This window comes from Colletotrichum jinshuiense, chromosome 10, assembly GCF_051148585.1.
Source record: "Colletotrichum jinshuiense chromosome 10, complete sequence".
Classification (NCBI taxonomy): domain Eukaryota; kingdom Fungi; phylum Ascomycota; class Sordariomycetes; order Glomerellales; family Glomerellaceae; genus Colletotrichum; species Colletotrichum jinshuiense.
This window is the reverse complement of record NC_139303.1, coordinates 32,545-57,051: the sequence shown is the minus strand read 5'-3', so window position 1 is coordinate 57,051 and position 24,507 is coordinate 32,545. Positions and strand designations below refer to the sequence as shown.

The 24,507-nt window shown below is 49.4% G+C and overlaps 5 protein-coding genes across 5 annotated transcripts; 2 read left to right on the top strand and 3 right to left on the bottom strand.

Moving 5' to 3' along the window:
- Positions 1-3,856: 3,856 nt before the first annotated feature.
- Positions 3,857-5,128, bottom strand: EsH8_X_000016 (uncharacterized protein; the record flags this gene model as incomplete). Its single annotated transcript, XM_083274104.1, has 1 exon — positions 3,857-5,128. One exon carries the CDS (start codon positions 5,126-5,128, stop codon positions 3,857-3,859), a length of 1,272 nt encoding a protein of 423 aa, XP_083119496.1.
- Positions 5,129-6,353: 1,225 nt separating this feature from the next.
- Positions 6,354-13,743, bottom strand: EsH8_X_000015 (uncharacterized protein; the record flags this gene model as incomplete). The annotated part of the gene is made up of 6 exons (XM_083274103.1): positions 6,354-6,845; positions 6,921-7,003; positions 7,070-7,438; positions 7,501-13,609; positions 13,665-13,675; positions 13,734-13,743. 6 exons carry the CDS (start codon positions 13,741-13,743, stop codon positions 6,354-6,356), a joined length of 7,074 nt encoding a protein of 2,357 aa, XP_083119495.1.
- Positions 13,744-16,032: 2,289 nt separating this feature from the next.
- Positions 16,033-17,594, top strand: EsH8_X_000014 (uncharacterized protein; the record flags this gene model as incomplete). Its single annotated transcript, XM_083274102.1, has 3 exons — positions 16,033-16,392; positions 16,452-16,730; positions 16,797-17,594. 3 exons carry the CDS (start codon positions 16,033-16,035, stop codon positions 17,592-17,594), a joined length of 1,437 nt encoding a protein of 478 aa, XP_083119494.1.
- A 3,411-nt stretch (positions 17,595-21,005) lies between these two features.
- On the top strand, positions 21,006-22,427 carry EsH8_X_000013 (uncharacterized protein; the record flags this gene model as incomplete). The annotated part of the gene is made up of 3 exons (XM_083274101.1): positions 21,006-21,403; positions 21,672-22,248; positions 22,308-22,427. 3 exons carry the CDS (start codon positions 21,006-21,008, stop codon positions 22,425-22,427), a joined length of 1,095 nt encoding a protein of 364 aa, XP_083119493.1.
- A 333-nt stretch (positions 22,428-22,760) lies between these two features.
- On the bottom strand, positions 22,761-23,765 carry EsH8_X_000012 (uncharacterized protein; the record flags this gene model as incomplete). Its single annotated transcript, XM_083274100.1, has 1 exon — positions 22,761-23,765. One exon carries the CDS (start codon positions 23,763-23,765, stop codon positions 22,761-22,763), a length of 1,005 nt encoding a protein of 334 aa, XP_083119492.1.
- Positions 23,766-24,507: the final 742 nt, after the last annotated feature.

Here is a 24,507-nt window from a genome sequence, read left to right as displayed (position 1 = left end):
CAACTCTAACCCTATACAGCCCTAAGCAGCCATACAGGCCATCCAACTTGCCTACGTAATCATCGTATCGGACTTTGCATGTGTATATTCTGCTATTCAACAACACTTGCAAGCTGATGAAATTATCACCAACTAAGACGAGGACGAGGCTTATCTAGCCTCGTTCGACCATAGGCGCCTATCGGTCTTTGTGGCGATCACGGCTGCAGCGGAGCAGATGGAATGTGTGGTTGACTATAGAAAGTCTAGATATAATAGATCGGTGGATATATATACCCCTGACAGGTGGATACAACGCGAAGCCGGCCGGGGCGTAGTCGGCCCGCACGAAGTCGTCCCGTACGAAGCCGGCCCCGGCGCCGTCGGCTCGCGACAGTCTTCATGTCAGACTGCTGAGGCAGCCAAGATTGTAAGCTAGTAAAAAGACAACGCTAACCATCCAGGCCGAAGGCATCAGACACGAGACGTATATTCACATGTTGTGATATTAGGTGCGGAAGCGGACGCGTTCGACCTGCCCGGCAATGTGAGACCTGGATTCAACGGCTGCGGTTCGAGGTAACACATTTGCTAAGAGATACTTCTAGTGCGGCGCCCTTGACTTGGAAAGTTACCTCCTAAAGAACAGGTGAAAAATGGAAAAAACGAACGACGTTGATGATATACTATCCTGGAACAAGGGAAGTCGTGTTGTCACCATGATAACCAAGGGGGTCGTTAAGCCAGAAAGTCGTCTGCAGATGGCCAATCATGACGGAAAGGTTACATTCACCGTGCTCCCTGCTCCATTCTCATCATTCTCTCACTCTAAGTGATCGGAATCTTGAAACTTGAGAGGGTTGTATGCGTATTACATATTCTCCCGGCAAGAAAATAGTAAAAACCTCTAGGCCTTATATTAATTCATAAATTAGGCAAAGATGACATAGAAACATTTCTATTGTTTCTTTCCGGTATCTGGTCCCTATGCTTGCCGTTGGAGGCTGGCAACTCTTTTGCAGGGATCTCGTTGGCGCTCAGCTCGGGGATCTCGTTGGTATTCATCTCCGGTACACCTTTTGGATACGAACCCTCAAGTTCTGTGGCAGGCTGGCGTGGAACACAATCCGAATGGAGCTGTGCCTTCATGTACTCCCCCTTCCCATCGTCATTATTACCGACAGCAGACCGACCGAGTCTCTGTTTCCTACGCCGTCTGAGCAGCAACAGCCCGGCAAGCACGAGCAGGATGGCGACCAAGACACCGATCACGGGGCCGGTTATCCATGCTTTGCTTGTTTTCCCAGGAGCCCCCTGTGTGTTGGTTATTGTGGCACCTGTTGTCCCGCTCGATAACGTCGTCTGTAAGAGGTGGCATTTGAAGAGGAGGCCACCAGGCGTGTGGCGTCTACTTTCAACTCTGTCACGTCCTAGTCTGCAGCACACCAGATTGTATTTCCCCATTCAACGCAGTTAGATCGGCGAACTGAGTCACCGTCCTAACCGTCATGAGGGAAGAGGCATAGCTTGGTCGTGATATCTGTGTTGCGCAGTATTCTATGAACTGCAGGAACTTCGGTTTGAGGTACGTATCGACAGCTGCCTTTCCATCATTGGCGTTGGTCTCGACGCAGGAAACACACTCTCGGTACCCCCGCGAAACATTCGAGTTTGCGTTGCATATTGCGGGGTCTTTGCCGGCTTGTTGGACTTCTATGTAAGCATTGTCTATGTGACATGTTTGGTTAGAACTCTCCCCCAAGCTAACGTATATATGCCGCAGATGCCAGGAGATGTAGTGCGCACCGCAAACATTGTAGCATATATCGGATATTGTTGTCGCATCTCCATTGGAACTGATCGCTGTTGTTATTGTCGGAGTGTCCTCAGTCGTCCTTGTAGGTGAGGCAGAATATAGGCTTAATATCACCAACGAGGTCATGTCTGACATCGTGAGTCTGCCGGAGCAATCAAGGACTGCTCCGAGATGCTGTTCCCGACAAAATGACGGAACACCCTCCTTCTCGGCCTGAGCAGGGAGGTCTTAGTTTAAGGCTGCATTGAATGAAGGATAGGAGGATGAGCGGCAAGCCCAACAGACATGGAAAACACGTCGTGCATGAGGGTGCAGCCAGAGCTTGCTTATCTTCTTGACGACGCATACAGAGGTCGAGAATGCATTTTTTTTTCAGTCAGTTTGGCCAATAACGCGGAAATTTATATCTTGGCTGCCAAGGAGCGAACATCCGAAATGGAAGGCATTGCTTCGGTTAGCCAGTGATCACGCGGTTGGCCCCTTGTCCGTCAGCACTCCTGCATGAAGGTCGGTTCTCGCGCCAGCCTTGTCTAGCTTCATGATTTATAAAGACTGCATGTTGAATTTGTCTGCCAAAGAGCCTGGATCCTTTCAAGTGGCTAAAATCACTTACCCCGTCGCAGTAACGGCAAATCAGATTACCAACCTGTCTCCGCCAAGTGACATCCCACGTCGCAAGCTGCAACCTAGTCAATAAAATAATCCCAACCGACGTGGATATGCATCCTTCCTTTGTAAAAATTGTCTCGGCGCATGCTGGCGTCTTAGACGGATTTACCAACAGGCTCTTCTCTGATCTCGCTCCGACAGTTTCGTTTCCACAGTCTCTCTGAGGATCTACCGAGTCGGTCTAGCGTCCTGGCGCTCTTTGATGAACACGCGACAATATCATCCATACTCTAATCGCCGGATTAGGAAGATCGTATTATGCTGGCTATCCCATTGGTGTCCATTTGCCTACAGGTATAAGGCTGTGATGGGTAGCGGTCACTCGCACCTGTCGGCAAAAGTCTGGCCCACCAGTCATATTCAATTGCGCAGAACGGTTTCTCGTTCTCCAAGCTGTGCCAAATTCACACCCTGGCATTTAGATGACTGGGGCGCGTGCCTTATCGCTATACCATAAGGCGCCGTTGTTTGCGACCCGAATTTTCTACAGAACGAGCCAGATACCAAGGCGGCCTGGCATGTTGACTCGGTTCGTGCTGAGAGTACACTGCTGATGACAGCTGGAGGTGAGAAACTTCATAAAATCTGAGCCACCGGACACTGGCGTTGTGGTCCCTTCCCGTAGTTGCTTGGGTGACACTGGACCTGTCCTGCTGGGTAACCACATCTTAACTGCACCATCATTTCTTGCATAGAGTTGAGGGTTCGCTCTGATAATGGAACAAGCAACCAAAGTCTACACTGACTGGCTTCTCGGACTCGAGCCAGCTCAGGTTAAGGTCCAACGCGTCTCGCTCTGCCACAACATGGCTTAGTCAGCGAAGAACACAAACAGGAGCTGATGATTGGCTCAATCCGAGGAACTCCACCTGTATAGGTAACAAGGGCCACCACCAGCCTCACAGCTTCAGCCGCGTTGCCCCGCGCAACTCCACAGCCAATCAACACCAACTCCATCAACTCCATCAACTCGACCTTCAACATCGCAACACGGCAACATCAATCGCCAGTTGCGATCATGCCGTTGTAAGGCATTTGTAACATAATTTGGGGGTGCAGTGGGCCCGCTGGCCTCGGGCCAAGTGCCATCACCTTCAAGTCATCAGTCCGGCAGCCTGTGAATCACCAAAAACGTTGACGGTAGAACTGGCGATGGGCATTGTGGCGTATCGTTTCCGTTGGCCTCGGGAGATGAACCAGTAATGATTCCACTCACGATTCTACAAGTGTGACAGCTACAAGTGCATAATTTTCGAACCATGTGAAAACCTTATTTGGGGGTAAGTTTATTTTGGTTGTGTAACTATCTGTTAATTCACAGGAAGTTCTGGACACCCAAGACCTTATTGCATCAGCCGCGCTTACAATCTGACAGTAACAGCCGCCCGAAGCTCAGTTCTGTTGAATTTCCTGTCCGGTGAGCCCAAAGTTGTGAATCTTCTTGTCGTCAACTCCAACCGCGATGAACTGGCTGCCGAGTTTGAAAATGTAGAACGGCTGATTAATATCCGGGCCAAGGGGTTGGCGCAACGTGAGCGTGCTGACCGGGCCTTCGTAGCCTCCCTTTCGAAGGATGGTAAAGGCTTCGTGGATTGTAAGCGACACAGGCCAGGGGATGACGACATCGCCAAGAAAGGGGGATTGGACGACCTCGACTGGACCGAAATCACCCCAGCCCTGCGACTGAATAATAGCAGTCTTGTTGTCGTCCAGACGGGCGACAATGCGGATGTCCGAGAGACCCCATTCATTTGACACGGGCTTAGTAGTAGCAGGTGAAGCATCGACCTCATAAAGCTTGGAATCAGGGTGCTGCTTCTTGATGAGGTCGACGCCAATGTTAACGACGCCGTCCCAGGACAGAGGGATGGAGGTGTTATCGCCGGTTCTGTAATTACCATAGGAACTTTCGTTGGTTGCGTGGGCTGGATTCTCGGTTACTGAGAATAGACCCAAAGGCTTGAGAGTAGCGTTGGCGTTGGGAGGCGCAATGGAGATACTGTAGGGGACACGGTACACGAAAGGAGGGCTGGTCTGTCCAACGAACACGACGACCTCGGTGTTACCGGTCTGGTGGGAGGTAAAGGTCCACTCAATCTGGCTGCCGTCCTTGATTCCCGCGTTGGTCAAGGTGACAAAGTCGCTATTGAACGAGATGTCTACACTGCCACCTTTGCCGGTGAACTTATCCGACTGCTGGATGGTGAACGACTGCCCAAGTCCAGTGATGATTGGCTCCCGGGCAGGAACAAAATTGACCTCAGGAACGTCGAACTCCGCGGTGGCATTGGTTGCAGTCTGCGGCTTTTGGGTGCCTTTCTTTAGGAGAGGCTCAATCTTGATAACCCATTGGTTGTTGTTTGCAGTTTTGATAACTACAGTGCCAGACGGGAAAACGCGGCTTGGAAGGTCGATGTTGAATGAGTTGGTAACAGAGTAGGGTTCGTCTCCCAGGGTGACGGGACCCACCCAGCCCTGAAGCTCGTACAGGAGCCCCCCGAGGAAAGGCAGACGCTGGAAGTGAATGTCAGTGGTTATGTTCACAGCATTTCCAGAAGCCTCAAGGATAAGCGTCTTCTTGTCATTGTCGTACAGCGCGGAGATGCTGTCAGCGGGGACGGGCTGGAGGTGGGACAGTGGTCTGGGTGGCTGTTGATTCGACATTGTGGAAAGGAGAGATTTAAAGCTAAGTGATTGCTAAGGGGAGAGAATAAGTGGTAAATCTGTTTGGTGTCAGCTTGTTGAGTTGACGATGATGAAGGCAAAATATGGACGTGCTCGGGATCAAAGGCCCTTCTTATATAGATGCTGTCGTCTATCTAATGCAAAGGCAGGTAACAGTTCGAACATCTCTGTAGCCTTTTGGTGAGGAATGATGTGGTTAACTCGTGCTTGAGGATTCCTGGACACGGAAACTGAACTACTAAGCAAAACACGAATGCAGCTTGTCGGTATATGCGCCTGGAGAGCCTCATACGACTTTGAGTTTGCTACTCTGTCTTACTGTTTGCTGTCACAAAAGAGCTACCTACATCTGCTGAAAACGCGTTCCTAGAGAAGCCTTCGAAAGGCAAGTGGAGCAACGTTGAGTTGTTTACAAGCCTTCCCGATTGCAGCCTAGCCCCAAGTGGGACGTTACTGTTGCCTTATTTCCGTCGCTAGCTGCATGTCATTAAATGTCTAAGGTATCTTTCAGCCGTACAGTACTAGCCTTCTTTCACCTGCAGGTAAACCTTTGGTTGGGACCTAAATGTGGCTTTATTCGTGATTTTAAAGCCAAAGCACGATAAAATCGTTCCTAGGGGAGCTTCGTGGCGTACTAGTTTCCAGCTGAAGTGCTTTATGCATTATGCTTGCGTAATTTCTACGGCGGTCCAACTGAATCTGAGAGAAAAAAAAGGCACCGGAAAGGTTTGAAAACAGTCGCACTTGTATCCCAGAACGGGCGAAACAGCCTGATTCATCCAGGGCTTTTGCGACCCAGTCCAGCCCGCCTAGCACACATGCACAGCGCCGCGAGGGATGCATCATCGGTATAGAGACACGTGGAAAGGAATTAGTTGATCGAGCAAGAGTGGGTCAGTATTAATTTCAACGTCTTTAGACACCATGTTGTGTCACATGCCGGCTCCTTTTTGATGACTAGTGTTGTTCGGCTGCGTACCCATGAGGCTTGTCAGAGTTTTACCACGTGTCTTGGAGCCAGTCTACGGAATGATGGCAAGATTAAACAGCCGAAAACCCAGCGTCGGGCATCGAGCAATGTTTAACTTGACGCCTTTACGGGTGATGCAATGAAACAGACGCCTGTCGACTTTCGAAAAGTTAAACATCTTCCACTGAATCTTGGGTCGTAAAATACTTCATGTGTGTCGCTAACTGTATATGTTTACTTCCTAACATTGCGAGAGAAAGCGTGCTCCCCAAGCCACCGATAGGCTTGGAGCACTGCTTGCCACCCGGCTGACTCCGAATCACGGCTTGAGTCACAAACATGCGGGCCGTCTTGGACCAAGACTAAATGAGCATCGATGTTCCGACTTTTCATCTCCTTGATCGTGCGAAGAGATTGTTGCCACGGGATGAGGTCGTCAGCCGTGCCATGGACCAAAAACGTGGGTGTCGCGTAGTTGCCGCTTTTAACCTGGGCCAAAGGACTGCACCGGCGGATCTCCTCAATTGGGGGCAGTGGCAACGCATTCCAATCCTTAACCTCAGGTCTCTTCAAAGCAGCTAAACCTCTGCTGAATAGACCGTTGATGACAACCGGCAGTGTCTGGGCTTTCCAGTTCATGTGGAGGACAATACGGGCGCGAGGATCATTGCGAATTCTGGGGTCAGAGAGAGGCTCCCAGGCGCCGATGATGCCGTAGTTGGTGATCTGCGTTTGATTTTTAAAAGTCAGCCAGCACGTCCGTCGAGATACGAATAAATCTGCACATGTCGCGAGACTCACCGCCTCATCTTGCACCGCTTCCAACACATCGTAATCCTCTCCCCAGTCCTCTGCTCCGATAGGTTGGATGGGATGTCGCCACCCTGTCCCCCTCGAGATCAGCATAAACGCACACTTAAGTCGACTTTGTAGGTGCAACGAAAACTTACAATCGTCTTCGTAGTCGGTAGGGCAGTAGAAGGCCAAGATGGCATTGGGAGGCTCCAGTCCCCTTTCTGGTGCCGTCCACCCAGTAGACATCGCTAGCTGCCCCCCCGAGGACCACCCTACGAGAACGATGTTATCCGAATCAGGCCTGACATTGGGGTTTGCTAGCTCGATGTTTGGCAGGTTCAACCTCGCCCACTGAAGTGCATCACAAACATCAACCATCGGTCCTTCGATCAGTCGTGTTTCTGGGCAGAGTCGATGGTCCAGACTTATTGGAAGAAGCCCCAAGTCTAGCATGATGCGTGTCTGCGGAGGTCTGATGTCTTTTCGGGAAAATATGATATGGCTCCCGCCATGTATCATCAAAGCTAGCGTGGGTGAATGAGCAGCTTGTAATGCACGAGAATTAATCATCTCGCACTTCACCTACCGATTGGCATCTTCTTGGCTGTGCTGGCACTCATGGGACAGTAAATGTCTGCATGGACCTCTTGGGATCCTACCACCTTGTAGATAACCTTTTGTATACTCACGTCGTTCTGGCTGTAGTTGCACTTCTTTTCCATCTCCGGTTGCCTCTGTAAAGTGACTGGCTTCCGAAACCCACAAATTACGCGGACGGTCCTGGCCTCGAGCGACACGCCATCAGACCAAAGCACCTCCAGGAAGCCCGCATTGATAAAGGCCTGCTCCCAGCGCTCTATGTCTGCCAGGGCGTGCGTCCGGACGTCTTTGAAGAGCCACCACCCTTCAAGGAGACCGACAATCAAATCAAACACGTATAGTGGGCGCGATGGCGTCATCTCGATCAGAGCAAGCACGCCATCCTCACGGAGCATTTTACGCAAGTTAGCGAGGCTGTAAGTTATGTCCTTGGTCGCATGAATGCAGTTCGATGATATGATGACGTGGAATGCCTCGGTGAACTCGATCGCGGGTTCGTTCTCAACATCCAGCACTCCAAAACTCATGCCGTCGATATCTGCGAATGACGCCCGGGCCTTTTTGACAAGGGATGCGGATATGTCGGTGAAATGATATTTAAATGAGATACCGTGCCTTGCCAGGAGGTTCACAATATGCCGCGTTGTGCCCCCTGTTCCCGCTCCCACCTCTAGGATGCGAAGGGGTTCTGGCCCGCTGTTTCCCATGAATGCTCGGCACAAGAAGTCTCCTAGAAGCTGAATGGCAGTAACAAGCATCGGCCAGTCTGTATACAGCTCTTCCAACCATTTCTTATTCGATCGGCTGCCAAACAGAATCTGAAGCACGTCTTGATTCCCCACGAGGCAGGCTGAAAGATGCGGTCCCACAGCTCGTAGAAGATGACGGATCATGGCGTTTAGAGGATTCTTGGACACTATCTGGTGAAATATCTCTTCGCCAGGCATTGAATCAATCGCCTTATTTGTCCTAGCGAAGCTGTTGTGCTCTGACGGCTCGATGATGCCTTCTTCTTCTAGTAAATTGTACAATCGACGTACGAGTTTTCGATGTCGAGGCAGAGTACCCGTCATTTCAGATAAGATCTCCCCTGGTCTCATTGTCTGCAAATCGCAGCCCAGTCTTTTGAACGCTTCTGTGGTATATGCCAGGACCAGACGAAGATCATCGGGGTAAACGTCAGACCAGTAGTCCAGAGCATTTGTTGCTAGTCCGAGTTGGTCAAAACTGAGCCGTATGTCTTCGAAAGACTTGATAATAGACGTAGTTATCAGAAGCGGCAAGCTATGTGCCTTCGAAACATCATTATTTGTAGGCAGGTTGCCGTTTATTCCTTCTCGTGCGTCTTCTGAAGACCTTGAGACTGACCTAATTGCCAGGTCTTGTGGCTTTCTCGGAACTTTCGCTGCTTCGGCTAAGTCTGTAGCTATGGTGCAATCCTTGGACCCAGCTTGCATCCCCAGTCGGCTGTCGACATGGGCGACGACGGCGTCGATGTCGGGGAAGACCAAGAACGTAGCCAAGTCGATTGCTACATTCAGTGTCGAAGATATATCGCTGATCATCTCCGTTGCCCCCAGAGAGTCTAACCCAATATCAGCAAGGCATGTATCGCCAGATAATTCGTTTTCGGCCACATCGGCGACGCTAGCGGCGATCTGAAGGATATCTGCACGTTTACTCAGAACACCACAACTTGCTTTTTTAGCAGCCTCAGTGATAGCCTCGTTTTTTGCCACCTGCTTTACATCATTGCCCTTTATAACTGGCGAGAGTTCCGGATCACTAACAGGTCCACTGAGTAACCGCTTAAGTGAAGCACGAGACTTCCTTGTATACGACATACCTAGTGCGGCGAAGACCGTCTTCCGGCACCGTGTCTCAGACACGTACACGTCGACTGATATGTTGTTTTCGTCGGTTGAAGTCATGTTTGACAAGACGAACCACTCATTACCGTCTGGGGAAAACGTGGGTCCAACCTGAACGCGCTGGATATGATGGCATACGAATAGGCTGTCCGGGGACTCTGTCTCGTTGAAATAGTTTACCAAGAACCCCCCAAATTGTAGGAAGCTATCAATCATGGGTGTGTCGGTGAGGCGTTGGTCCGGTGGGTCTTTGATTGCAGGCGTGATACTGACTACACCCGCGGTTTCGTTTCCTAGGCAGGCAATGCTCTTAATCCCCCTAAATGCTCTTGAATATTTGACCACCAGGCCAAACGCCCGGTAAATGTGATTTCCGTGCATTCCTTCTGTTCTTGGGTCGTTCATGATCTGTTCCCAGCGGTTACATCCGATTAGAGCGTCAAACCGCCTAAATTCTTGCGATAATTGTAAATCAGTGCGCTTGTGCAAGTGAACTGATCCAGTCGTGGTCTCGTGAGCCTTGAAAAAACCCTTGCTATCCGTTGAGCACTGTTCCACCTTGATAGAGAAAGACCACGATGGCCATGAATTATCTAAGCGCCGCATTATCATGGCGATATTGGGCAACTCCAGGCCCTGGCCTAGTCCTATAGGGGCCCACATTGCCAGGTCTTCAACAGAAGGAGCCCATTCATTTGCTTGTAGGTCCCCTTGAAGCATCAGGGCAGCCCTTGACGCGAGCTCTATGTATGCCGAAGCGGGCATGAGAGCATTGTCGCACATGGTATGTCCCATAACTAGATCCTGAAAACGCTTGCTCTCGGGCCAAATGCGAAAGCGTGCTTCGGTTGAATTATCGTATTTGATAAGACTGATGATCTTGTCATATTTTAGTTCATCTTCATGCTCGATAGTAAAATCCTTCCGATGAACAGCTGATCTGATACAAGGAAGCCAGTGTCGAACTTTTAGGAACTGGTATGGCGGTAGAATCAGATGCTGGTACTGCCAACGTTGGCTCCGATGGAATGGCCAGTGTTGCACACTATGGCCCTCTTTCCAGAGTTCGACTATAACGTCGACGAGCGAATTCTGCGCATTTGAAGTAGTAAGCCTAGGGGCCAGGAATGAGTGGCGGTCGGGGTGCTCAACACATGCTCGAACTAATTGAGTGTATGAAAACCCGCGACCTGCCTCAATCCAGGTAGCTTGAGGATATTTTTTCGTCAACCTCTCAACGGCTTGTTGGAAATAAACTGCATGCCTTGTATGCTCAACGACAAGGCGACTATCAGGCATCTGGTTGCTCTCTGTCTCGCTGCAAACCTCGAGATGCACTGTCGGGCTCTTCCACTCCAAGCCATCCGCAAGATTTGCAAGATGCGGCAAAAGGACTTCTGTGAATCTCGAGTGGAAACCGTGAGTAATGTCCAACCTTTGGCTTCGAACCAAACCTCGCAGTCTCTCGTCATTAACAACGTAGGCTTCAATACCTCTAATTGTCTCCAAAGAGCCAACAACAACATGACTTCTGGGGCCATTGAAACATGCTATCTCGGCATAGCTGTTGTACCGGTTCGATCGATCAAGTATCTCGGCAACTTGCTGATAATCAGCTTGCAAAGCAATCATTGAGCCGTGCTCAGGGCCCCAGTGCTTCTCTACAAGTGCCGCCCTGCCAGCAACGAGCTTGAGCGCGTCAGAAAGAGACAGCACCTCGGAAATACAGAAAGCGGTAAACTGGCCTAAGCTATGCCCTATGACTGCCGTTACCTTGAGTCCGCAGTCCATCCATGCCCTTGCGGAAGAATACTGGACAGCAAACAGAGCAAGATGCAGAGTGACGAGATCTGATAGTGGTTCGTCTTGGAATATGGCAGGATACAAATCGCCAAATCCAAGTCTCTGCAACAACCGAGAGCAGCTGTCGAGATGATGGCGGAATACTTGTGACGATTTGTACACAGCCTCTGACAGTCCAATAAACCGGCTCTCTTGGCCTCCGAACACAAGTACAACAGGCTTCGGCGATGGCTTCGTTGTCATGGGGAAGGTTCCATCGGCAACCGCACAGACTACTGACTCGAGATCGAAAAAATCTGACACCGGAGTTGATATGAATTTGTCTAGCGCAGGATTGGCCCTATGAGCAAGATTAAAAAGGACATCTGGGATGTGCGCATCGGTTGGTCTCGCGGATCTCGCATGTCGCAGCCAGTCCAGCAGCTTTCGGGCGTTTGATGACAAAGAAGTACTGCTTGAAGCAGAAAGAATCAAGGGCCATCTCGAAGGCAAATTCGCATCCAATGTTGCAGTTTTCATGTTAAGTTCAAGGACAGGCGCCTCGCGAATCATAACGACGGAGTTGTTCCCGGCCGCACCATAGTTGCTGACACAAGCAATGCGCTCCGGTGGGTTCCAAGGCATCAGTTCCTGAGGGATGGCCATCCCGTCAGGTTCCAGCGCCGGAATATCTGGGTTCAAAAGTCGATAACTAGCTTGCGGGGGAATCTGCCCATGTCTCATCATGAGAATCGTTTTGATCAGGCCGGCAGCGCCGGACGCTGCTTCAGCATGACCGATATTTCCTTTGATGGAGGAAAAATGTAGCATCGAAGTTTTTGACTGCCCACCAAAAACTTTTCGAAGACTGCTGACCTCGATTGGGTCACCGACAATGGTACCGGTACCATGAGCCTCGACATATGTGACGTCGCAGGGGAGGATATTAGACATGTCCAAGACCTTTCCCAAGATATCGGCCTGGGCTTTTGCATCTGGTACCACAATTGACCCTCCTTTATTGTTTTGGTTGGTTGCTGACCCAACGATGACTCCAAGTATATGGTCGTTCTCCTCTATCGCTGCAGAGAGCGACTTTAGAACTACCACACACACGGCTTCACCGCGACAGTAACCATCAGCGCCCGCATCAAATGGTTTACACTGGCCCGTGGGACTGAGGAACCCTGCGGCTTTCAGATCTCGGTAGTCGTAGGGGCATGTGATGATGTTGGTACCGCCAGCAATGGCACGGCTGCACTCACCAGCTGCAATGGCGCGGCAAGCCGTGTGGATGGCCACGAGCGAGGATGAACAGGCAGTGTCGATCGTCATGGCCGGTCCTGTCCAGCCGAAGTGGTGGCTGACGGCACCGCTAAGGAAAGCTCGCCCTGTTCCTGTCGTAGCATAGGCCGTTGGGGGATGACAGCCGACGTTGGTCGTATAGTTGTTCATGACGGCGCCGATGTAGCAGCCGTAATCGGTTGGATCTGAACGAGCCCCAACGCCAAGATGTCCTGAGAACTCCAGAGCCTCATAGACGACTTCAAGCAACTTTCTTTGCTGTGGATCGCAAGCCGTAGCCTCCCGGGCCGTTTTGCCGAAGAATTTGTGATCAAAAACATCATATTCATCGAGAAAATTGCCCCACCATCTATCTTGTGAGACGTCATCAGTAAGACAATCCAGTCCAATCCTTTCTGGAGCGGTGTCCACCATGGATTTTCCAGCTGATATAAGCTCCCAGAGCTCATCAACCGAGTTTGCGCCAGGAAACCTTCCTGCTATACCGACAATAGCAACCGAGTGAGGCGGGAATTCGGACAGCGAAGATTTTCTTCGCGTGCTTGAGTTTCCGGCGCAACCATTCTCCAAGCCCAAGACGCCACATTCGCCTGGAGGTCCCGGAGGCGTATGCGGAGGCGTTTGATGACCGCTAAGCCCATCGATATGAAGTTCCTGGACCATTTGGGACTGTGATTTTGCTAAGCCGCAAAGTCCCAGAAGAGAGACATGCAAGTTTGCTGATAATGACGGGGGAATATGGTATGAGATACCTGCAAGCGCAACACGTCTTTCCTTTGGCGGCAATGAATCTACGGCGAGTTTGAGCGTGCTGTACCACTCAACAGGTTTGAGCAAGGTATTCTCCAAGATGTGTCGGACAAGATCGCCTTGGCTGATGACTTTCCCATCTGTGGCGGACCTGACGGCGACACGTAGCTGGTCCGTTCCAGGAAACTGCAGGTCGGGAGTCTTTTTGAAAAGGTCGACAAGCTTGTCTACCTCATAGACATAGACAGAGCAATGAAATCTTCCGTCAACTGGAACATCATGAACGAGGAATCCAGCACCAGTAAACGCATCCGTCAGCTTGGAAAGTTTGCTACGAAAGGTAGTGATTGTAATGGATGTTTTATCAGTAACAGCGGAAACATATGCCTAGATTTGTTAGCCTGGCGTGCTCCCTTGTTCAGCTAAGACTAAAAACACATACCTCGGGGAAATCTTGAAGGATTTCTAGGACATCTTCTCGATTTTCTGCCTCTTGCCGTCTTCCACGCACACCTATACATTTTGGATTGGTACGAATCGCATCATTATCGACATATGCACCAATGCAAACCGCCAGACGGAGAGCGCGTATTGCATTCTCAATAAGTTCTCCTTCATTGTAAGAAGAAGCGACAGTAATAGCGCAAAGGAACCCTACGCAGAATCCTTGAACTCCTTGATGTTCTAGTCTTTCGACCATCAACCTCTGTACATCACCTCCGCTCATCGATTGGGCGAGGCAGCAATATTGTGCAATCTGAAACAAGAAGTTGATAGGAAAAGAGAGAGTGACCGGCAGTTCTGAAGGGAAATACGGAAACGGACCCGCGTGCGCCAGCCACGCTGCAAAATCACGCAAAATGCATTCTCCAGGCACTCGTTGCAGCTCTGCATCAAATCTAACCAGCCTAGACCAAAAGTTTTGCAGATCCTGAGCAGCATTTAGAAGCTTAGATAACAGCGAATTTGAAATGAGACGACTGCGCAACTCGGTAAGATGTTCGGGTGATAGGGACGCCTGAGGTCCAAAGACAAGCAAAGATGGCATGAATTCGCACCGTAATTTCCGTGAAGACTTCATAACTTGGTGTCAAAGTGTGAATGTCAACAATATCCATAAATTGAATATCGAGCTGGCAGGATAGACTTGAATTCACCATGATACGGGCTGATGAAATATGAAGTACCCAGTACGGAAGTCCTTGCCAGGACCAGAGGTCTATAAACTTTACAACACTGGGATTTGATTTACCCTGGCTTCTTCGCCTGCCGCACCAACATTATTGGTTATCATTAATTTTGGGATTGTTAGTCAACTTTAACACGAACGTTGACCCTAAGTGAACTTTGTCTGTATGTATCGTACCTGTAATCAGTTCAATTTAGACTTTCCTGGCCCACGTGGCGTGACAAAGGAACGTAAGTTTCTGGCCTGATACGTAATTGGGTTACCTGAAACCCTTCATGGCTTGAATTGACTGTAGGTGATATAGATAGCTTTTCAGGGCATGCCTGCTGTTCGTTGTGGACTTCAAGTGTTGCGGAGAAATGGATTCGTCTAAATTAGCTTCTTGCCATACTAATCAAGGTATTTCTGACTGCAGTGAGCAACTCTGTCGTGAGTGTTTCTATTGGTCAGCTTTTCATGCAAACCTGATAATATTGAAACTCTAATTTATCAAGACATATCAAAGTTTGTCGCGAATTCTTTACGTACTAACAGAGTAAAATGTTTAATTTGTGATCACAGTTATTACAATGAAAACAGACTTTTGTTTAATCTCGGTCGTGTGGCAGCGCGGATATAGAATTTCAGTCCACCTTCATAGTCAGTGTGGGAGACTGAGAACTGAAGCTGATCAATTGGCTTTACAGGTAGTCACGGTCCATGCCATAGTTCTTCTACGGCTGGTTGATACATTTGTGTAATGTCCGTGGGTTATGATGCAGCGGGACTTTCATTCTTTCTCCATCTTGTTGACGTCTTTTCGCTCTACACGAATCTATTTGATTCCCTCATCTTGTGCCATTCGAAATCTGCTATGCAGCTTCCTGCAGAATATGAGAAGGACCGTGAATTCCTTCTCCATGCCGTTGAGGAGCGGAATAAGACCCATACGAAATTTCGGTTTCGTCCCACGAGCACTACTCCATGTCAAAGTAGTTGGTCAATTTTTGGATTGGTTGCTACCTGCTTTTTACTGGGCGGGTGGCTTCACTACTCTTTGACGCGTGGAGCTTCGACCCACTTGGGCACAGGAGGCGGCCAAAATGACCTGGTTTTTAACCAAGTTGTTCGACGATACAATCTCACCGTAGGAGCCCGATGGATGAACTTGGGTATGTCCACATGAGAATAAGAAACATGTGAGTGATTGATGCTCAATTATTACACACAGATGGGGGCTTTTGGAGAGGCATTTACGTTTGTAACGGCGAGACGCCGTGTCCGACTTTGTTTGCGGAAGAAGGAGATATTGTTGAACTAAACGTTCACAATGATCTGTTCGGCCAGGTATCAATCCATTGGTCGGGCATGAATCATCGAAGGTGAGATGGCATCAAGACATGTGATGGTCTCACGACACACCGACCGAGCTGACATCTTGGCATGAATAGATTCGGATTTTGGAACGACGGCACGGGAGGCTTGAATCAAGCACGTAGCTCTTTGCCCAGTTTCTCTGACGTTTCCCCCACTAACTAGGTGAAAGTATGGAATCCTTCAACGGGGAAATTTCACGACCCTATATGATACCACAGGGCACTGGGGGCTGAACTGGTACGCCGATCACACTGGTGTGGGCATTATGGATGGCGCTCACGGTGTATCCTACGTCGCACCCTCGCTCTCGCGTCCACGGCCATACCGTTACATTACCTCTTCCTCCACCGAATTAACGTTAATTCGCGAAGCAGAACGCAATGTCCAGCACATGTTGGTATGGAACTACTATCGTCGCGACGTCGGCTGGCGGGTCCTTGAGATGAAGGGTGAGGGAACCAACCTCAATTGCTACGACTCCATCCTCGTCAATTCGAAAGGGCGACGTCACTGCCGCCATCCAGACTATCCGACCTTGAATGGCCAGACTCTAGATGAATCAGGATGTGTTCTAGAAAAAGGGAACGATGGTGTCTCGTGCACCGCATCCGAAGCTGATTATGAGGTATCGTGATATCTTTGTCTCCGACGGTATTGCAGCTTCAGTACTAAACTGTAACGCAGGTCATTGAAACACACGGAAGGCCGTGGATTATGCTCAATATTCTGAACATTGGCTTTGAGCACGCCATACGGTTCAGCATTGATGACCACAAGATGTGGATTGTTGCCAACGACGGGGGTTTCGTCAAGCCGCAGCTAATTGATGTCCTGTACATTACCAACGGCGCCCGCTACACTGTTTTGATTAAGCTCGATCAGGAGGGCGCTGACTACACAATGCGCCTGGCGTCTACGAGCAATCATCAAAACCTCTATGGATACTCTATCTTGAGATATCCCGTACGTCCTTCTGACTTTTCACTTCTGTGGCGTTTTTCTTGCACTAACCAGACTGACACGATACAGGCTTTGCACTATCCTTTACATGGAGCTCCTATGGTAGTCCCTGACCCCCCGACCGGCTCACGTCCTTGCGTAAACCCCGATGGCTCCATCCATCACTTGTGCAACACAACGGCGCCGGCATTTTTGGCACCCTATCCCCCATTGACTCCTCCGATGGCAAACAGGACACTGCATTTCCGGATCGGCCAGCAGCCTTCGCGGTATGAGAAGCACGTCACCGAATACTTTCTCAATCAGAAACCCTGGCAGCTCTACCACGCACAAATGAGTCCGCTTCTGTTTGTCGATAACGTCTCGGCGGTCGAGGCTCCGGTTGTGGGTGATCTACCTTGGGGCACAACTGTAGACGTGATTGTACAGAATACAGTCGATGATGTAATGCCGCTCTATAAGCATGGAGGGCCCATGTTCCTTCTCGGCTCCAAGCCCAACGCGACGTGGAAATGGGAAACGGTCGAAGATGCCATCGCGGCCGGCACGGATGAGCTCAACATGCAAACTCCCGCCTTACAACTAGTCCACGATGTGCCGCCCCTCGGCTGGGCGGTGCTCCGATGGCAAATCCTTATCCACGGCGCAACAATGCTACATTCCAATAAATTCAAGTACTACGCAGTGAGTATATCCTCTCTTATCTGGCTCTACAATGGTGGCTCATGTTGCGCCCTTCTTCAGATGGGAATGGCAGCGCCCTTACTCGAAGGCATGGATAACAGTATGCGGAGAGAAGTGCCGGATCATGCCAAGAACATGCCGCATGTTGAATTCACACCCAAGAATGATGGTGTCTTTGGGTGATCTATGCAGGTATGCGACAAATGGCAAGGATGACAATTGCTTGGGCATACCAAGAGCGGATGAATTTTCTCTTGCATGTCGTCCGATCATGGAATACCCTCAGTCTAGGTTATATTCGGCATGCCCGTATAACGGTACTTTCCAACAAAGTATGCTGCGACTTTGTCTTGTATGTTTTGAGATGGGACGGATATATACCAATTCAACCGACCACCAATGTTATCCAAAGCGAAACCGAATGCGTTAACGAAGCTTGTGTTTGGACACATATATTTTCGACTGCGTGGAGAGTGACGCGGCAGTGCAGCACTGCTACACGAACCTAAAGTTGAAAGTAACACTGTGCAGTTGTGCGTCAGGATGCCAATTCAGAGTAAGGGGATGCGCCGCGAGGCCGGAAGATTCTCATCTATTTGAAGATGATTGGAGGTCAAGGGAATGAGAAAACTTGGAAAGTCGCTGGTGCATCGTTGTGCTGTTGAAGCTAACGCTACTGCCGGAAGTTTGTTTTATTAGTTAGCTGAATATGGGTAGATATTTGCTTTAGTTATAATATGTGGGAGCTTTCTTTGAGCAGTATTTCATAGGACCCCGCATCAAGTTGACAGACTTTAAAATTCTGTTTCAAGTCATATGCCACGATGCCTAAGAACTTTGCTCTCCAATCAACCCGTCCTAACTAGGCTGAGCTTTTTTTTTAGAGGAATAGCGCCATCCTTGCCCAAATTTTACAGTGAAACAGGCGCTTAGCATGTATCACAAGAGTCAAATTAGACGACGAGCACGCTTCTTCCTTTTATACTGAGAGAAATGCTCAAGCCGGCCAGATGCACTCTTTCATTTTGTTGACGTTTTCATCTTTTACTCTGCTACCTTTACTCTGCCACCAATACCCTGCGAAGATGAGCCCAATTTATATCCCAGCAAGGAAGGTTGTCGCTGCAAATGGCATTGTCTATGCCTACCGCCGGTTAGGTCCTGCCAAGGGGATCCCTCTTGTGCTGCACATGCATGTGAGTTACTCCGCCCTAGCTTTTGACCACAGGATTCAGACTATTCATAGGTGCGAGCCTCTATGGGCTACTGGGATCCTGCATTCATAGGTCCGCTTGTAGTGGAGCGGCCGGTCGTCATGTTCGACCCGCCCGCTGTTGGACAGAGCAGTGGTGACAACCGGCGTACCCCATCTGACAGTACGAGTACCCTCTCTCCGTTGTAAATTAAGCCACCACCAGCTTACCTCCGCATTAAAGTAAACGTTATGGGAGATGACCTAAACGCTTTTCTCGACGCTCTCTCGCTTGAGCTTGTTGATCTACTGGGATTCTCCATGGGGAGCATGGCTTGTCAAATGGCGACGCTCATGAGGCCTGAGCGAGTGAGACGTTTGATCCTGATCGGAGCTGACCCGTCAGGACCAATACCTGGAGAGCATTTCTGGCCTCGCACCGACCCCAATCTGGATCGCTTCCTGACCTTGCAGCAGAGCGCCACCGAAGCGGATTGGCAAAACGCCTATACATTAACATTCTTCCGCAACGATGACCAAGGCAGGGCTGCTGCCGAAGCTTACTTTCAGCGCTTGAGAAGTAGCGAATTCAATGAAAATGCTTCAGAAGGTCGGCTGCCAGCATTTAATGATGTGGAAAGCTTCATGGTACAGTTAAATTGCATCAAGAAATGGTGTGCGCCTGGCGACAAGTCCAAGCATTCCTTTTACAGGATGCACGAGTTTACCATGCCAGTTCTTGTCATGACTGGTGACGACGACTATCTGGTCCCAACGCCTAGAAGCTACGAACTTCTACATGGGATGCCGAATTGTTTGTTGGTCATCTGGCCCCGTGCTGGGCATGCTTCCATCTGGCAGTACGCGGAAAATAATGCTGCAAGGGTGAATGAGTTTTTGAACTGCCACCTGAATAACTACTCGGAGCCAAGATTGTAATCAATGATGGATGGAGGAGGTTGGGAATGGAATGATACAAGAAAGACAAATCATGCATGTGCAACTCTTGTCCATGTATCTAAGTAGTCGTCACACGTGCCTGTAATGAAATTTGATTACTTTCAGTGTCGTATGTTCCTAACTAATTTAGAACTGGTGTTTCCCGCACAACCCCTGAGCCTTGCAACGCAGCATGAAATCTTGAATTGAAAAACAGTAGTCTAAATCTCAGAGAAGTCAAGTTGTGCGGAGTTGCGGATTCCGAGTCAGTGAAGCGCATAATCCTGCTTCATCACCACAGATCTCACCACCACTACCAATCTGGTCACCCACATCAACCAATGACTCGTACGTTAACCTAGAATCAGGTCTTAATCGCAAAGTTTGAAATAACTTCATTGATAAATCCTTAGAACGGTCTGGGTTCTCATTTGCAGGCAATATCAAAGTAATTAGCACTAAGCACTTCCGATTTGGGACGACGCAAGCCAACTGCATCTGCACGCATGATTGGAAAGGTACGTGACTTCGTTGCGAGGAGCTAATGGTTTCATGATAGTACTGTGCGCCTTTGCATCATATATACTGCAGGGGAAGGGGGAAACAAATGGCTCAAGTGGCATGGTGACTAAATATTTCCCTCCAAGTTAAGCCTGCCGTCCAGCGTACTGCGCATTAGGCTCCCATTTTAATCATGTATGTCAAAAACACCTGTGTAACGGCTCTGGCCACTCTCTGCGTATTTGGTGAAGGAGTACAGAGATATAATCTCACTTTGACCTATGCGTGGGATAAACAAGGTGCGGCATGAGCAGTGAAACTCTGGCATTTTCTATCTGACTTTCAATCAGATGGACATGGCCGTCCAACATATCTCATAAATGGTGACACTCCGGGACCTGTCCTAACTGTCGACGAGGGTGAGACTCTGGAAGCATTTGTTGATAATCAACTTGCAATTGAAACCACACTTCACTGGTAGGATCATATCCAACTGACTGTATAATCGGTGTTCTAAATTGCAAAGGCACGGGATCTATCAGATTACGGAGCCATGGAATGACGGCGTGCCAGGTGTAACTCAGGTACGAATTTCCCAAATATAACATTTTTTTTGGTATTTATGGCGTGCTGATCGATTGCAGTGGGCTACCGAGCCGAGAGACAACTATACATATCGTTTTACCCCTCAGGGCCAGTATGGAAGCTATTTCTACCACGGGCACTTTGGCCCTGCATTCTCAGATGTCAGTTGTCTCGAACTGTATCCGCATACAATGCGCTATACTTTGACTAAATGGGATGATTTCTAGGGTCAACGAGGTCCGATATGGATTCGCCCAGCTGACTGGCGCCCTCGGCCATATCAACTCATATCCGATAAGGAACATGATATCAGCGCCATGATTTTAGCAGAGAAGAATCCACGCCATATCATCGTTGCCGATTGGAATGACCACCCAATGGACATGTATCTAATTCGCTTCCGCGACACCGGATATATTCCAATTTGTGCAAATAGTCTCACTCTCAACGCCCGAGGAGGAACTAGGTGCGAATCTTCCCAGGATCTTGAAGATGCCGGTGGGCCTGGACGCAACGAACGAGGTTGTCTTTACCAGATTCCAGGTCACGAGTACACCAACGCAGAATACTGCACCGAGACACACCCAGAACTTGAGGTCATTCAAGCCAAAGATGGTGAAGAATGGATGTGGATAAACTTCATTCATTCCGGAGCTCACCACGCCCTTGCCATCAGCATCGATGAGCACGACATCTGGGTTATTGCTGCTGATGGCGAGTTTGTTCATCCACAAAATGTGGTGAGGACGCACGTGAACCTGGGAGAGAGGACAAGGTAAGATCTATACTTTCAATCTATATCTAACCTGCAAATGCCAGGGTCATAACTTTCACAGTATTCTTGTCAAGCTTGACAAGCCCCCAGGTGATTACGCCGTGAGGTTACATTCGCTTCGAACAGAGCAGATAATTCAAGGCGCTGGCATTCTTCGGTATTCAACAACCAAGGTATGACCCGAGGGATCCCACAAGCCTTTCGTCAAGATGATAATCACTCTGACTCATTGAGATCACACGCAGAATCTATCTAAACAATCCAATAGGACTGTTCCTGACTCAAAATCATGGCTGCACCTGAATGGCACTATTATTGACCCCGCTGGCAGGGCTATGATTGAAGCCAAGCTGGATCCATATCCTCCTCGGCCACCACCTGAGAAGGCCGACTTCACTCTCAAGTTCATGGTCAACAAGACGGGCCCGTCGACTTGGGTACTGAACGCTGCACCGCATGAATTCTTCCGTCAGAACATCCCACCGATCATGTGGAATGAGAAATCACGCGGCAAGACGTCATGGGGAAATTCAAACGGATTTCTCAAGAACGGATCGGTTGTCGACTTGATCATTGAGAATGGCGCCAATGTCCACGGGAGTCATCCTTTCCACAAGCATAACCACAAAGTCTGGATAATCGGCCAGGGCGAAGGTGGATTCCCTTGGGATGATGTGGAAATGGCCCTGAAGAACGGAGGTGCGAAGTTTTTAAATCTTGACAACCCACCCTATCGTGATGGGTTCACTCTCTATGGTGGAGAAGGGAAGTTTGTTGTAGTTCGCTATGAGATCTATTTTCCAGCCGTCAGCATGCTGCACTGCCACATGATCCACCATTTCGCGGTAGGTCATTGCCTCTTACCAATGCTGTTTATCCTTTTACTAATGCTTTCATGATACAGAGCGGACAACAGGTAATCTTGCTGGAAGGAATGGAGGTTATGCCGTCAGTCCCGCAGGAGCTGAAAGAAAAGCCTCATGTTGAATTTGAATTTCCTCTACGATACGGACCCCTGGACTGAAAGAAGATTTTTCAATCGTCTTATTGGCACCATTGGTCCTACTTTGTTGTTTTTGTGTGTACATGCTATGGGCCTGATCTTCTTGATGTTTATCGCCAATTACCAACAGTGCAGATCGTACCATTAACTATACCATTTAACTTGAAATTTCAAACTTTAAGACGCACTTTTGTTCCCCTTGACAAGATACATGAGTTTTTCAACGGATGAATGGGCACTCCTTTAGTGACTCAAGAAAAAGCAGCTATAATGGGCGTTTTGGATAGACTACGTGCAAATGGTTTGCAAATTTAAACGCATTGCTAATCAACTTCAACCCGAGATAGTTACTTTTCACCATATACACCAGACCCTTAACTCGCAGCTCCTCCGAACGGGTGCATTATCCATTCCTGCGATCTGGAAGGCACTGTGTGGGCACATCAATTGAACTTGATCCTGCCCCTTGCCCTTCCGCACAAAGGCCTCGCTGTCGTAAAATTTGAGGAAGTAGACCTCATCAGGCGTCTGCCGGCTGAGGTAACACCATGCATGCCCACAATCTTCCTTGCTGTCATCTTCCATTTCAATCCCAGAGTCTCTTCTCCCCCAATTGAGGGGTCGTACTAGCGCGTTTTCGCTATAATAGAACGGCACACACCCCGGGCGGTCCCGGTAGGTCCGTGTCAACGGGGCGTACGCGGTATGTTGGGATATGTGACGGCTCATGTCCATGACGGCTAACGGACTTCGATGTACCGTCTCCCACGCGCGCCAGATGCTGAAGAAGGCATACCGGGGACCGTCGTAATTGGCCCCATCCCATTCCCAGTGACCGCCCCTCGGGCGTGTTCTTTCCCCATACACCACCGGGCCGATTCCGGCCTTGGCAATCGCGCGATCCTCAGCGTCAATAATCTCCCGCCGCAGCCGGAAGAACTCTTCTCGCTCCACAGCTGTCGTGCACCCGTCTTCCATGTCGTTCTCAACGAACCAGTCGGGCTCCTTTATAGCGCGAAAGTGCCCGCGCGCCCCCGCCGGGGTGTAGTCTGAGTGGGCGATGCTGAACGGGGCCAGGGATTCGATTTCAAACCCGATTTCCGAATTAATCCCCACTGGCGTCCAGTCGGGTATATCACGAAGGGAATGCTTGCGCACAATGGAGCAACGCGCACCGAGGGTTTTTTTCAAAAGGGCCGTCATGGAAGGGTAGTATTTGGTGGTCATGACCTTGTGATCGTGGACCGAGTCCGACGAGGGAGAGATGGGGAGAGGTTGATGCACGATCTGGAAGCCATGCTTTTCGTGAGTGTAGCTAGACAAGGGGGCGGGTAGGGATCGTAGATCGGTTACCGGCATTTGGTACGTCTTGTTGGCTGGTGAAGTTCCTTCAATAATTGTAAGGTCGTTAAGTGCGGGAGTACCCGAACCAGCATAATAATTAAAGGTACCTAGTACTTGTCGCCGATGCTGAGAAGCAACCGGGTTTGAGTTTTCCAAATAACTAATAGAACCGATCTCTGACATCATTGGTATAGTTAAGTTATCAATAATGCCTGTAGGGGTTATCAAAGAAAGGTGGTAATTTCATGAAGTGTCTGGGAGGCTGCTCTTTCTGGTATCAAAGCCCGATGGTAGAGATAGTGTCAAGTATTTACTGCTGGCTTTTATAGCTGCGCAAGATAAGATTTATAACTGAAGGCCGGTTCCGATATACTTCAACGCTAATCGACATATGAACTGATACCACTCTACGAGCTCACCTGGTTCCATAATGAATATGAACCAGTCAGCGTTTATCGTTAGACATGTTAAGACCTCTAGGGGGTCTTATTGAGCAGTGATTTGGACTTCCTCTTTGTTTAAATACATCAACGGCTCTCTGCATCTGCTAAAGGAGCTTTTGAAGATCGCACAAGGTTGATGGATATTGCTCGGTGTTCTGTAACCACCTCTACTAATGAGAGGTTGGGAACTTGCTGGCCTCGATGACACCATTCTCGGCTTCGGAGAACAGGCGGAGTTTACATTGGATTTGTGCGGGGTGCAGCGCCAGACGGACTGGGGCCAGTAGGTTTTCTACCACTGAAGCTTTTGCTGT